The sequence below is a fragment of the Chelonia mydas genome, chromosome 10 (assembly GCF_015237465.2).
Source record: "Chelonia mydas isolate rCheMyd1 chromosome 10, rCheMyd1.pri.v2, whole genome shotgun sequence".
Taxonomy (NCBI): Eukaryota; Metazoa; Chordata; order Testudines; family Cheloniidae; genus Chelonia; species Chelonia mydas.
In genome coordinates, this window is record NC_051250.2 from 45,404,648 (window position 1) to 45,419,483 (window position 14,836).

General features: G+C 50.8%; 1 protein-coding gene across 2 annotated transcripts in view; it reads left to right on the forward strand.

The window, feature by feature from the left end:
- ALPK3 (alpha kinase 3) overlaps positions 1-14,836 on the forward strand; it is an 87,828-nt gene that overhangs the window by 36,292 nt on the left and 36,700 nt on the right. Inside the window, exon 3 of one of the 2 annotated variants that reach the window (XM_043523944.1) lies at positions 9,438-9,555. The exons of the other annotated variant lie outside the window; for it this stretch is intronic. Coding sequence (XP_043379879.1) covers positions 9,438-9,555 — 118 coding nt within the window. The remainder of the gene's footprint in view (positions 1-9,437; positions 9,556-14,836) is intronic. 2 annotated transcript variants of the gene reach the window in all.

A 14,836-nucleotide genomic window follows, 5' to 3' on the forward strand; every position in this document is an offset into this window, starting at 1 on the left:
ACAGGTAGGGACGCACCCAACTGCAGTTACATGCAGATGCTGTGACCAGCTACTGCCTGGGAATGCTCCAGCTGGGATGCTTCCCAGCTACTCAGGCATGCACTCCTTTTGGAGTGTAAACCCCAAATTATACCATCTTGCACTGCACAGGGAACTGTACAGCATAAGCTCATGAAATTTGCCCACTCCCTCGATGTGGAGAGGAATATACAACAGATTTCTGCCCCAAGTTATGACTCCCACACACTGGCTGTAGATAAAGCAAAAACAAGTTTATTAACTACAAAAGATAGATTTTAAGTGATTATAAGGGATAGCAAACAGATCAAAGCAGATTACATAACAAATAAACAAAACATGAAAACTAAGTTTAATATACTAAAGAGATAGGGTGAGGATCTGCTATTCATATCCAAAGTGATTATACCAACGGTCTGCAGATTCTTAAGGGGCAAGCTACACTAATTTACAGCTTGGAATCCCCAGGTGTTTCAGTCACAGGCTAAAAATCCCTTTAGGCTGGGTCCAGCACTCTTCTCTCCCCCCCGCCCCCCAGCCCCAGTTCAATTTCTCTGTTCTTTAGGTGTTTCCAAGAGTTTCTTTGGGTGGGGAGTCAGTGAAGAACAATGATGATGTCACTCCCCTGCCTTATATAGCTTTTGCATAGGGTGGGAACCGTTTGTTTCAAGGCTTGTCAGTGGAAGAATACTGACATCCCAAGATGGAGTCCAGCACTACGTGACCTGGTCACATGTCCCTGTAGTGTCTCAGCAGCCATTACTCAGAGGCTGTTTGTAGAGTTCTCAGGAAGGCTCCCCAGGTGTGAGATAAGCTTCTCCTAAGGCCTATTGTTCTCTCTTGTGGCTCATCAACTTGAATAGGCCCTTCCCAGCCAAACATCTAGACTTTTGCCTAGTGGGTGTTGCCCAGGAATCGCTATGTGTGAAATAGATGTAGTCAATATTCATAACTTTTGATACAACAATGATACATGCATACAAATAGGATAATCATATCCAGCAAATCATAACCTTTCCAATGACATCTCACATGACTTATCTTGCATAAAGTACATCATAACTATGTCATAATCATATCCTAATAATATCACTGTGAAGAATATGGGGTGCAGTGCCAGAGGCAGGATCTGGCTTTGGAAGCCCAGAAAGGAGCAGACCCCACTCAATAGCTTTTCCCACTAGTTCCATGTGCAGCTGGTACTCTTATTCAATACAATCTCTTGAGAGCCAGTCCCTTCTCTCTCCTGGGATTTGCTGGTGAGCCCTGTATGTCTGTGCTTTCTGCCCCAGCGAGCAGGATTTCTCCTCTGAGTTACAGAAGATTAAGCCCAGATGTGTGGGATGAAGTGCTGTACTGTGTATGTGTAGAGGCCCACTAGTAGCCCCAGGGCCATTATGGGGATACTCCATACCAATGAGGGCAGCAGTATCCAACCCAAGCATGCATTTGTCTGTGGTTGCCCACTGAGTGCAGACAAATCCTGCTGAGGAAGATGATCCTGTGTGCTTAGTAGTGCTTCCAGGGGAGGCTCCATCCCCATGGCTTTTGCTCTCCTTGAGGAGACAATAGGAAGCTGTAGAGGACGAGCCGCTGTCCATGGAATGTAATGTGCCACACTAAAAGGGGGGGCACTGACTGGCTGATGTACAAGATCACCTGCCAGCAAACCCTGTTTCTGTGCTGTCTGCATAGGTGGCAAGTCACAAAAGATCAAATGTACAAATTATGGCCACAATTACCAGCAGGCTGTCTGTGCTGTGGTACGTGGCTAACCCCAGGGACTGTGTCTTTAGGGCATTATCATACAAAGTCAGCTGGTTGGGTTGGTTCCTTTTGAAATCTGCTCATCAGCCCCAGACACCAAGCTACTGCAGAAGAGAGGGGTTGGGGCTGCAGGGGCAAGTAGACTGTGAAGGACATGCCCTTGTAACTCTCCCAGACCAGGGACGGTTTTTTAAAACTGGAATTGTATTTAAAAAAACAAACCACCATAGCTGGCACAAGCCCTGTTGCTGCTCAGTCCTTTCAAAGCACATGCAACTGTGCTGCGGCCCCTTTGGCCCTCTCAGCCGTCCTTCAAGCCTTAAAGGGACAGGGCACAGGTCAATCTAGCCCATTCTCTGATGAGTGCTACACCCCTAGCCTCCAGGGTGTTCATCAGAACTATTCCTCCTGCCTTCAGGGAGGCAGCCTGCAGCTAGAGCTGCCAACCCTGCGGCTTGGCCTGCCCCTAGGTGTGGGGGATGAGGGGACGCTGAGGGAGGGGGGAAGGAGCTAGTCTAGTTGTTTGAAGTTTGTATTCAATAATCCCTTCTTCCCTCTACCTCACTGCTGGGAGCATAGATTCATAGACGATTAGGGTTGGAAGAGACCTCAGGAAGTCATCTAGTCCAACCCCTGCTCAAAGCAGGACCAACCCCAACTAAATCATCCCAGCCAGGGGGCTTTGTCAAGCTGGGCCTTAAAAAGCTGCTCTAAGGCTGGAGATTCCACCACTTCCTCAGGTAACCCATTCCAGTGCTTCACCACCCTCCTAGTGAAATAGGAGGAGGGGGAGGTGCAGTGGGAGCTCCTGTTACAGCTGCTTGCTCCCTGCTCAGAGCTTCCCAAAGTGGCTAGGGCCCTGCAGCAGGAAGGAGGTGAGGGGGGGAGGTTGGTGTTCCTAACTTACAAACTAAGCAGGAAAGCAAGCCTGAGGGATGGCTGCTCTCTTTAAACTCCGACTCCATCTGTACTGATGAGAGGGGGCAGGCCTGCCCAGGATGCAGCATTTGTGGTCTTGGGTCCCCTGAGACTATTTTCAACATTAGCCAGCGGCTTGTGCTGTGGGTTGTATCCAACCCCATGGGAATTAATCCCTTGGTGCCTGGATTGCCAGCTGGCTGAGGGGCCATAGCCGCAGCGGAAATGGAGAAGTTGGGGAAAGGGAGCCTGCAAGGGGCAGTGACTGGGGCTGGTCCAGATTGAGGGTCTGCTGCCATGCACCCTTCCAATGGCACACAGCTGAACTGAAGTCAGTGGGGCTCTTCAGGGTGGGCAGGGTTTGCCGGTAATTGAGGAAGGGGCACATTGGAGGGGTTGCTCCAAACCCAAGGGAGGAGAGAGAAATGCAAAGGGAGCCAGAGAAACCAAAGATGGGAGCTGTAGAGAGCAAATCCTTGTACATGGTAGATTGCAGGGCTGCTACTAGAAGGTCAGGCTTTTGTAGCAGATGTGGACTGGCCACCAAGCTTCCTTCCCAGAGATACATTGGGTGTGTTCACTGTAAGATCCTTCTAATGCACGGCCAGGAATGGCTCTGTTGTGAGCTGAAGGTGTATTACACATGGCACAGCCTAGTGACTTACTGTAATAAATGCTGCTCATGTATCTGGGAGGAATTGATCCCAGCCTCTGGGCCTGGTGGGGGTGGGGAAATGGGGGAAGCAGGAACCACCAAACTAGGCCTGAGAGTGCCCAGGGAAGGAGGCATAAGGCTGCAAGGGGACTGAGGGTAGGTACATCCAATGGGCTGGAAGGGGTTGGTCCCCCAGCCCCACTTGGTCCGTCTCAGCTGCAGGGTGAGGACTGCAGGTACCAAACGATCTGTGTCTAGTTTGCTAAGGGAGTGGGGGAAAGACACAGTTCCCCACAGTGTGGGAAAGTTCAAGGCCAGAGAGGGCTTGTTTAGGGCTTGCTTGTTTTGTGGCAGCACACTAATTTCAGTGAAGGATTGTTTAGGCTTAGCACCAGGAAACGTCTCCCAGTAGGAGCACTATGAAGCTATAAAAGTACATGGCTCTTCATAGCTAAGTGCTAACTAGCAGGGACAAGGAAAAAGGCTATGAATATCTGAAACAAGTGCCACGGGGGGGCTTCACTGGAAATGATGGGATGACATTCAGAGAACGGGAGATGAATATCTGGACAAGCTTCCTGCCAGCGAGCTCTATGGCTAAATGGAGGTGTCTCCGAAGGGTGGGGTGAAGGGCTGGTGCTTGGGAATGTTAAAAAGGGTCTAGACAAAGCACTGGGCTGCTGGAAGAAGTGGTCTGTGCTTGCGTCAGGGAGGAGACTGGGCCATTTCCTAGGCCAGAAGCACAAATGGGCCCACACTGAACACTGGACGAGGAGTGCCCAGAGTTGCCGCCTCTGGCTGGAGGCCCCTCAACATGTTCTCCAGCCTCCTGACTCTTCTTGGGCAGCTGCCAGAAATTTGTGGGTTATCCCTCTTCTCCCTGCTGTGGGAGGCCACTGTCTCCCCTGGCTAGTGGGTGGGCGGCAACTGTCAGGTGAGAGACTCCCTTTTTTTCTCCTTTGGCTGCTCCAGGTACTGCGGGGTTGCCGAGGGAAAGGAGAAAGTGGTTGGTTGGGCTGGAAGCTCTGACTGAGCAGTGGTGACAGGTTTAGTGAGTTACAAGTTCCCTCCCTGCCCCCTTAGTGGAGTTGTGGGAGTAGGGGGAGATGAAGCTTCATGTCTTGCCTTCCAAATGTGGATGTGTGGAACTGAGACCCCAGATCCATCCATATGGCCAGGCCCCCTGGAATGGGGATGTTACAGGGGGAATTCATGGAACGGGGGTGGGGGGGAGGGAAGTGATTTGAAGAAAGACAGGGCATGTAGTGAGTGTTGGGACAGAAGCTGTTTCTACTGTAAGAGCTGCTGCAAAGGAGGGGAGGCAAAGGGAATGGCGGGGGCTTTGTAGGCGGTTTCACCCTTGAACTTTCCCCAGAAGATGAGGAGCCAGCGCAGAGACCCAGGATGAGGGGAAATGTGCAGATGAATGGGGCCTTGGCAGCAGGGCGGAGGGTGCATTGAATGGCCAAGGGACGCAGGCAGAGGACAAGGAGGTTGTTCTGCCGGCTGAGAAGGGGATGCGGTGGCAGGAGGGCAGGAGAAAGACGGACAGGTTCTGGCGCTGATGTAGAGAAACAAGGGTTGGGATTTAATGAGCCTGTGAGTGAGGGGGAAGGGAAGAGGAGTCCAAGATAGCCCCAGTATCAAAGCTCAGGGCCTTGGGGTTGTCATCACTGGCTGGTCTGGAAGGCCGAGGGTGAAGGAGGAAAGGCTCCCATCAAACATATTGGGCCAAATTCTCTGTGGCATCACTGTCCCAAGCCTGCATTGCACCAGGGTACGTACCAGCTTGGCAGACTTGGGGCTGGTACAGTGCCCAGGAGGGACGAGTGGAGTAATGGCCCTCGGAAGTGCTGGGCACTGTATCCCTTAGGGACACTTAACACTGCCTAGAGATGATATTGGCCACCCCCACCCCTCCCCTCTCTGCCCTGGCCCCACCTCCCATCTCTCACAGACTTGCTGACATCTCTGTTTGGATGCTTCCTGGTCAGATGTAGTCAATGGGCCTGGCTCTAGCGGAACCAATCAAGATGTGACAAGGATCTGGCCTGCTCCAGAATGGAATGTCTCCTCTTTTCACATCCATCGCCCCTGTCGGCTCCGCCCTTCTCCGCTTCCAGGTCTGCACTCCTTGGCTTTTCTCTCTCCTCCTCCTCCTCCAGCTCCAACCCTTCTTGCTGGGTCTCCCACTTCTGTGTAATCTCTCCTTCATCCACTCTTCCTCCCTGTGCCCGTGCTAAATCCCTGCTCTGCTCCAGCTCTGCCCTTAACCTCACCCCGTTCTCCCTCTCTGCCTACTGCTCACTCACTGGCTCTCTGTGCTCTCACACCTCCCCTCCCGAAAAGCTACTCTTTTAGGGTCAACTTCCCACATGCAGCTTTACACCTCCTTCCACGCTGCCCCATAACCCAGAGCTGCCTCTCCATCCTCCTCCATCCCTCTCCGCCTTCAAAGTAATCCCTCCTCACATCTCTTCCTGCACCCTTCCTCTGCTCTTGGTCTGTGCCTGTCTGATTAGAAGGAGCTTTCCTGACCGGGGAGCCAGTCTTGCCCATGTTTGCAAAGCACTATGTAAACTCATAGCCCCGTAACAATAAATATTGAGTTAGCAAGGCAGTGGGTCTCTGCCCAAGCAGGAGAGGCATCAGAAGAAATGGGCTCTCATCCTGGCTCTGGGACTTCCTTGGCTAAATCACTGCTGTGCCTCAGTCTCCTCGCCTGTAAAATAGGGCTTATGATATGCTCCTGTGTGAAGCACTTGGGGTCTGTGGGGCCCAGGGAAGAGCCAAGTGCTGTAAATGAATATTGAGGGTTCCTGGCTGCAGTCTCTATTCTTGGATCTCTTGCACACAAAGCTATGAAGAGACATGGCATGAATGTCACAGCTCGGACCCAGCCACATAAGGTGATTCTTACCTTGAATTCCACTCCAGGGGTTGTGGAGCCCATGAAGGAGACTCTCTTCTGCTGATCATAGAACACGCTCTGAAAGGCTTTTATGAGCTTCTTGCAATGACTATGGAGGGGGATTGTATTGTGCATAAGGCTTGGGGCTCTAGTCCTGGCTGTGTGACTGTGGGCTGAATCTTGGTGTCTCAATTCCTCCTCCACTCAGTGGGGTTAGTCCTGTCTTCGGGGGGTGACCCAGAGAAGCCACTGATGCTGCTGAGGAGCTCAGATACTGCAGTCCTGGGGTGACACACCACAGATACGTAGTTACAACTTAGTTTCTTGGAACTGCTTTTGCAATAGCTGGCTGTGTGTTCGGCCCCATGTGTTCGGCCCCATATGTCTGGCCATGAGCTATTGCCATTCCCACATGAAGCTAGGCCATGCCTTGGCTGGCACTGCCGCTCGAGCAGACACCCACTCTGCTTTACACTTGCAAAGAGAGAAGAGCTGTTTTCCCCTCTTTTGCCTCTCAGCCCCCCGCACCCCCAGTTCAGATATTAGCAGTGCTGTCCCTTATCGGCTCCTTCCCTGCACGCCTGCAAAGGCAGGGAAGTTTGTCACATCCCAGTAGGTGGGCACCTCTAGGACACCTGCTCTATGGGAGGGTGCCAGACATGTCCCTCCCCTCCAGCAGTTCCCTTTGCAACTTACCAGCCAATGACAGGTTTCAGAGTAACAGCCGTGTTAGTCTGTATCCGCAAAAAGAAAAGGAGTACTTGTGGCACCTTAGAGACTGACAAATTTATTTGAGCATAAGCTCACGAAAGTTTATGCTCAAATAAATTCATTAGTCTCTAAGGTGCCACAAGTACTCCTTTTCTTTTTACCAGCCCATGTGGCTTGATCAGAAGGTCTGGCGTGGGCGGAGCTGAGCTGGGAGCCTGTGTCTCATTGTGCATGGGCACTTGAGCCCCACACCCTCTCCCTTTGCTGCTGCTGCTGCAGCAGGGCAAGGTCTGGCTTGCAGGGGCTCTTCTGCAGCTTCCCCTTTTGTCTCTGCTGAGCCCTGTAGTAGTGGGTCTCTTCTTTTCACCTGTCCCTGCTGCCACTGGACCCCTCAGCACCCAGCTCAGGGAAGCAGCTCCTTCCCCACCTCACTCCAGTGCCTGCTGCCTCCAGGGAAGGGGACCCAGAGGTAGGGTCCCCCAGGCAGTGGAGGGAGGGGGGCGGAGGCAGAGGCAGAGATGGAGAATCCCCAGAAGGCGGTGGAGAGAATCCCTCAGAGGCGCAGGGGCAAGGGAGAACAGAGCAGGAGAGGTGGGAGGGGTCCCCCAAAAGGGGAGCAAAGTGGATGGTGACAGCATGTCTCCCGTGAGGTGGTAGGCAGGGAGGGGCCACCACTGCCTTTGTTGATCTTTTAAAGTCTTTTGTTGCCTTCTGTTCAGTGTTTGACTTCACTGGAGAAACCCAGTCTGCAGTGCGACACTCCCAAGAATTAGCCTATTGCTCCCGTCCCCCAGACTCTAACTAAAGGGTACTGCAGCCTCCCCAACAGAATAACCCTGCTGTAGCTCAAACACAAGGCGGGGCTCACAGAGGGAGGTTCCCTGTGCTCTGTATGATGCAGGAGGTCATGCTGGATGATAATCCTGGTCATTTCTGGCTCTGAGTTGCCCTGAGCAGCCTGGAAAAGGCCACACCTTTGTGTGAAGGATGGTGTGCAGGATGTCTCCACATGGCCTTTGGAGGGAGTGCTTCTTGGGCTATGAAGGGGAGGGAAGCCCCTGTCCTCCAGCATGTAGCGGGGCTGGGGCAGGTTGGGATAATACGGAGGAAGAGCAAGTGAACAGTGCACGGTTGTCTAGCCACCTTGCCTCTACAGAAATGCAGCCTGTAAAACCGATCAGAATGTTTGCAGGAAATGAGTCTTAGATTAATAGCTTGGGATTTAGAGCTGTAATTATCACTGTCCAATGCAAACCTCCTTAAAGCTGGGAGGTGACTTGGTTATTGCAGCTTGCGCAGTGTGAGTCTCTGCCTGTCTGCACATGGAGTCCTGAACACAGCCTCCAGAAACAGGTGACTGAATTAACCAAGGGCCGCTTGCTAGAGCGGTTTTCCCTTGGGGAGGAGGCTAATCACAACCAGAGTTAGAGCTGCTTTGATTGGAGGAAAGAGCATATCCAAAAACACCATAGGGAGCTGATAAGGAAACCCTGCACATTGTAACAAGCACCCACATGTAATTCAGCCACATACTGCACAGAAGAGGAGAAGTTTTAAAGGAATAACACATGGAGTGGGACATGCTTCCCAATACGCCCTAAGATAAATGACCTATCTAGCATTCTGCAAAACTAACTGAAGCATAATCATTATTCTTGTTTCTGCAGCAGAGACGGATAATCCTAAATCTACCTCCCTCTGCACAGGAACTCCCAGTAGAGAGATCTCTGCAGTAAAGCAGCTCTCCTGAATTTGCCCTGCACCCCTTGTCTGGACAGGAAGCTGCATTGTAGAGCAGGTAGCTAACTCGGCTTTGCTTGGGGCAGACCCACTGACTGCTGATCTCTTTTGCCACAGCTGATCCGGGTAGGAATGTATCTGTTTCCCTGGCTCAGAGACCAGCCAGTCACACATGTCATGATGTCATTCTACTGAAAAGGCAGGAAACATCTGTTGTCAAATAGCATTTGTAGGACACAAACCAACTGTGATGCAATCAGGGTTGTTTCTGTTCAATGGAAACTTTGGGCTCAGTTTACAGAATTTGATGCGTTGTGAAGAGCTGGTAGCTCCATGGAGAACCAAGTGTCTGTTTTTTAACCTTAGGCTTAATCCAGTCCAGACATGCCTGCTTCGTCTAAAAGTGTCAATGTTCTCACCTCCTGGCTGTAGCCAATGTGACTGAATGTGGTCTAATGGTCCACTCTCCCCGCTTAGGAATGAAGGGCTCTAATTTTTGCTCACAAATAGCTGGATTCTTAATAGCGTAAATTACAAGATTACAAACTGCTGTACTCTCTCGCTGTGCAACCTGCTGATTGGGATGAGCTTGGGGAAGAGACCCTGGCTGAGGTTTAATTTACTATTGATTCTTTATATCTCTGAGAACAAGATCTGCAGCCTTCCTTTCATGTTCATTGTAATGCCCCATATGCTGATATGCAATTTCCTGTCCAGGGTACCCCCTGCCAGAAGTGACCTGGTATAAGGATGATGAGGAGATGGACCGATACTGCGGCTTACCGAAGTATGAGATTTTCCAGCATGGAAACTGCCACACCCTGCAGTTATACAAGTAAGAAAGAAAGCCAGAGAGCATTTGAGTTTGCTGGAGGAATCCTCTCCATATAACTTGTTTTAACAGAGAGAATACAGATTATTCAGCACAGCCTGAGCTATCTGCTTCTAAATGTGTGAATGCCAGTTTGAGAGAGACACTTCTCAGTCCTGCCTTCCCCTCACCCCCACCATCCATTCATAATCCTGAGCTTTGAATGCCTAATATGGTAGCCATCATCAGCTGTTCAGTTTGCAGCACTCACCAACTTTCCATCACCTTGTCCCTAATGCCACCCCATTCTGGTTGTTGTCACCTCCTTTATTATTCTGACCCCCACCCTGGCAGCCCAAGGCCTCAGCCAGAGCCCCCACTACTGCTACCATTCTCTGGTGTAATGCAGAAAGCAGCAAGTGGGAGAAAGGTCGGGGGTATTAATATCTTCTAAGTATATTAACTCTGGTAGCAGCATGTGTCTCAGTCCGCATGGGAGGAGGAGACCCTACAGAATGATGGGAGCTGCGAGATGAAAAGGCAGAGGAGCTGATGGTGAACAATAGTGGTGAACGCAGCAGACAGATAAGATAGGATGAGGCTGGAACTTCCTTTTAGGAATAGCTAATAGTCCCAGAGTAGCTTTTGGCAACCTTGGTGAAGCCACAGTCAATGGAGTGGTGAGGACAGACTCCAGATTGGAAGGGGTCAGGAGGAGAGCTGGGTCAGAGGAAGTTGAGGCAGTTAGAATAAACAGCAGGGTTTTCCCAAGCTCTGCCCACAAACCAAGCTCTACCAGTATATGATGCTGCTCACAATAGACCCTACAGATGGTCAAATCATGGTCACATGGGCTCTGCTGTTCCCATGGCCAGGGCTGAATTATGGTATTGGCATGTGCTAAGCCCCATCTCCCAGTCACATGGTGATCTGAAAACTATTTTTAGTCCACACAGCAGGTTAGTAGGAGGAAAGTGCTGGTATTCTCCCAGGTGCCACCCATTTATGACACCAAAATGAAATTACTCTCTGAACAGATTGTGCAGCTCTTCATAATACGGTTGCCCTTCTCTTTTCTGGCATACTGTGATCAGCAATGAAAGAACTCTCAATGTTGACATTCAAATTACTGTAATTGGGCACGAGAGTCAATACCTTACTGAGATGCATGGGGCAGATCACACCTCTTAGAGCCATTGTTTCAGGCTCTCTGCATACTCAGGCAGCTGTTGCTGCATTGGTTGTGCTCACGTCACATTTTCAAGGTTTTCTTCGCAACCTAACTGTGAGAAACTAACTCACTTTTAAAATGAAAGCTGAGATTCTGGCTAACAGCTTCAGTGTTCTGATTCAGTATATCCCAGCCCAATTCGAGTCCTGGGTTTTGGAGACCAGAGAGAATAAGGGAGATAGGACAGTGTTTAAGGGTCGCACATAGCCACTGACACCAGCATGTGTTCTCCCTAAATTCATAGCTCATGTTGTGAAGTTTACAGGTGGAGAGTCAGCTCTGCTACACTGACTTCCCACCATAGGCGCTGACTTCTGCTTGTGCCAGTGGGTGCTCGACCCCCTCACTGCCCCTATCCCCGCCCTGCCCGCCTACCCCTGCCCCGTCCCCATTCCAACCCCTTCCCCAAAGTTCTTGCCCCAACTCCACCCCCTCCCTGCCCCTATTCCAACTCCTTCCCTAAATCCCTTCCTCGGCCCTGCCATGTTCCCGCTCCTCCCCCCTCCCTCCCAGAGCTTGCTATGCCGCCGCCAAACAGCTGTTTGGAGGCAGCAAGCGCTGGGAGGTAGGTGGAGAAGCGGGGATGCGGTATGCTCAGGAGAGGAGGTGGCGGCAGAGGTGAGGTGGGGCAGGGAGGGGAGCTTGGCTGCTGGTGGGTGCAGAGCACCCTCTAATTTTTCCCCATGGGTGCTCCAAAGCACCCACAGAGTCGGCGCCTATGCTTCCCACTGACTCTGGGTTTATACCAGTGTAACAGTAAACACGTGAACTTCTTCCCTGAGTAGATGCAGCCGTATATTCAAACTTGGGTGTGTGCGTACCCAGCACCCTGGAGCCAGCGAATTTTGGCTTAAGTACCCACAGAGGGGTGGCAGTTGTCTCATGGCCATAGCTCCTCCCTGGGCTATATGAGGCAGCATTGCTCGGATCCCCTTCAGTTCCTTCTTACCGCCTGGGACTCGAGTTGGAGCTCTGTGTGGTTTTTACCTCACAATCCTCTATTTAGTGACTTTTCTAGTTTTTGTAGTTAGTTAGTGTTAGTTAACTGTAGTTTGTGTTTCCCTGGTGATATCCTCCCTAGGCTTCAAACATTGTCCGTCTTGTGGGGGAGTGATCCCCAGCAACGATCGCCACACGCTGTGTTTGCTGTATTAAGGCAAGGCTCATATCAAGGAGCAAGGTTTGATTTGCAGATTATTCTCCAAATGGGACTCAAGTGGCGAGGGATCTTCGTCTGAAGCGGCACCTGCTCGAACGGGCCATGCGTGCTGGTTTGGCACCTAGGCTCTCATCAGATCGGAGGTCACCTTCCCCATTGCTCTTCAAGGACCCCTCTCACGAGATACTGCTCCTTGATCAAGTCCATTTTCTGCTAGCTTTAGGAGCGGTGGAGGAGGTTCTGCCAGAACATCAGGGTCATAGTTTCTATTTCTAGTACTTTCTGGTGCCCAAATCCAAGGAAGGGGTAAGACCCATTCTCAGTCTTTGTGGCCTTAACAAATCTATGAGATACATGAGGTTCTGAATGGTCACTTTTGAGACAACGCGGAGAGAATAGTCGACAAACGACTGGCTTGCTGCTCTGGACCTTTAGGATATCTATTGTCATGTGGCGATTTTGCTGGGTCACAGAAAGTTCCTTCGGTTTGTCCTGGCAGAGCGTCATTTTCAGTACATGGTGCTTCTATTCGGCCTCTCTTCTGCCCCCTGGGTTTTTTCCAAATGCAAGGTTGTCATGATGGTTTATCTTAGAAAGAAAGGAATCCACATCTTCCCGTATTTGAAGAACTGGTTACTGTGGGATAGGTCCAGAGAGGAAATTCTTGCTCATTCAAAGTTCAAATGTTGCTCTGGATGGTTTATTGTCTGACTCTTCACCCCTTGGACAGATTGGTCCATCTTCCTCAACTCATCCTGGTTTCCTAGCAGTGATGGATGCATCCAGACAATCCAGCCCTTTCCAGCCAGGTCTGTTGTCACTGGCACCTCCCTGATGGGTTGGGGAGCACACCTGGGTCCAAGATCTGTGGTCAGAGTAGGAGTCCTTACTGCATATCAACGTGCTGGAGCTTTGGACCATCTACAATGAGTGTCACGCTTTTGTGGACCATATCAGGGAGTGGTTCACTACTTGCCGATAATACCATGATGATGTATTATGTGAACAACCAAGAGGGAGCTTGCTCCAGGACGCTCTACCTAAAGGTGATCAGGTTATGGCCCTTCTGCATCGAGGAGAACATTACTCCGGTAGCCACCATTTGCCAGGGGTCTAGAATCGTCTCGTGGACCATCTTAGCAGGAATTTTTTCCTGAGTCACAAATGGTCTCTGAAGACAAGCATCCTCCAGGTCATCTTCGCAGCTGGGAGAATCCCAATGATCGACCCATTTGCTATGAGGGACAACAGGAAATGCAATCTGTTCTGCTCTTGAGGGGGCCTCAGACCGGGCTTCTTGTCTGACACTTTCAGTTGGCAGTCAGCTCTCCTGTACACTTTTCCCCCAGTCATCCCACAGGTCATCCTCAAGTTGAAGGCAGATTTGGCCAAGCTCATTCTCGTTGCCCAGGCATTGCTGAGGCCCTGCTGATTCTCCTACCTTCTTGAGTGGTCCATTCAGCCTCCCATACCGCTTCCTCTCCCTCCCTACTCGCTCAGAATCATGGTCGCACTTTGCCTTCCACACTCAGCTCTCTGCATCTCCAGGTGTGGCTGCTGAGTGAGGAGGAAGAGCGATATTTGGAGGCTTCTGTCCAGGACATCTTGGAGAATCTGCTGCACCATCAGTCATCTGGACTTGCGCTTAGTTCATTGAGGGTTCTCCTGGTGGCGATATCAGTGTTTCATCCCCCCCATTCAGGGAAGATCAGTCTTCTCCAATGCCATAGTAGCAAAATTCTTAAAAGGTTTTCTTGGTCTCCGTCTTCCAGACTGAGAGCCGGTCTCTTTGTGGGACCTTAACACAGTCCGAGTGGCTTTGATGGGACCTCTGTTCGAGTCCCAGGCATCTTGTCCCTTTCTCCTTTCGATCAGAAGGGCGCAGTCCTGGTGGTGATAACATCTGCTAGGGGAGTTGAGAGTTTCAGGCTCTGATGGCAGAGCCTCCTAAAACACAATTCTCCAAGGACAAAGTGACTTTATGACCACACCCAAAATGTTGCCTAACATGGTTTCTCAATTTCATTTGAACCAGGTGGTATGTTTACCTCTGCCTTTTTTTTCCCCTTAAGCCACATTCATCTCTGGAGGAGAAGTGTCTCCATATGTTAGATGTCAGGCAATGTCTGGCGGTTTATCTGGACAGGACTAAACTGTTTTGTGCTTCGCCTCATCTGTTTGTGCCATATGCAGATCATATGAAGGGACAGGACGTCTCTTCGCAGATGATCTGTAAATGGGTAACATCCTGTATTAAGCCTGCATATGAAATAGCTTTGGCTACGCTCCCTCAGCAGGCGTGAGCTCATTCTGTGAGCACAAGCAACGGCAATAGTGTTCCTATGTGACGTCCCAGTCCTGGACATGTTGCAGGGTGGCCACGTGGGGGTCCACACATTTACAAACCATTACACCATCATCACAGCTTCCAGGGCAGATGCAAGTTTTCATAGAGTGGTCCTGCAGTTCTTGTGCAGATAGGGTCCCATCTCCAGGGGTGTGTGTGTGTGGCGAGGAGGGGGTACGGCTTGTGAGCCACCTACGTGGAATACATGGCTGCATCTGCTCGAAGACAAAGACATCGGAGTCTCGTCTCTGGGCATTCAGTGAGAAAGAACCAAGTGGCGTCAGAGTGGCACTGCCCCATATAGCCAGGGGAGGGTCTATGGCTATGAGGCGTGAGCACCATCTACTACAAGTACTGCTAGGCAAAATTCTCTGGCTCCAGCATGCTGGGCGTGCACAGAGCTAAGTAGAAACATGTCTGCATCACATCTTGAAGAACTACAATCACAGTAAATAACCGTTTCATCTCACAGAAGCAGGAAGCCTTATGGATCTCTGTCTGAGAGGAGCCCTAGAGCTGTGATGGCAGAGAGATGGCGCAGTAGCGTCTGTTGTGTTAATCTTGATGG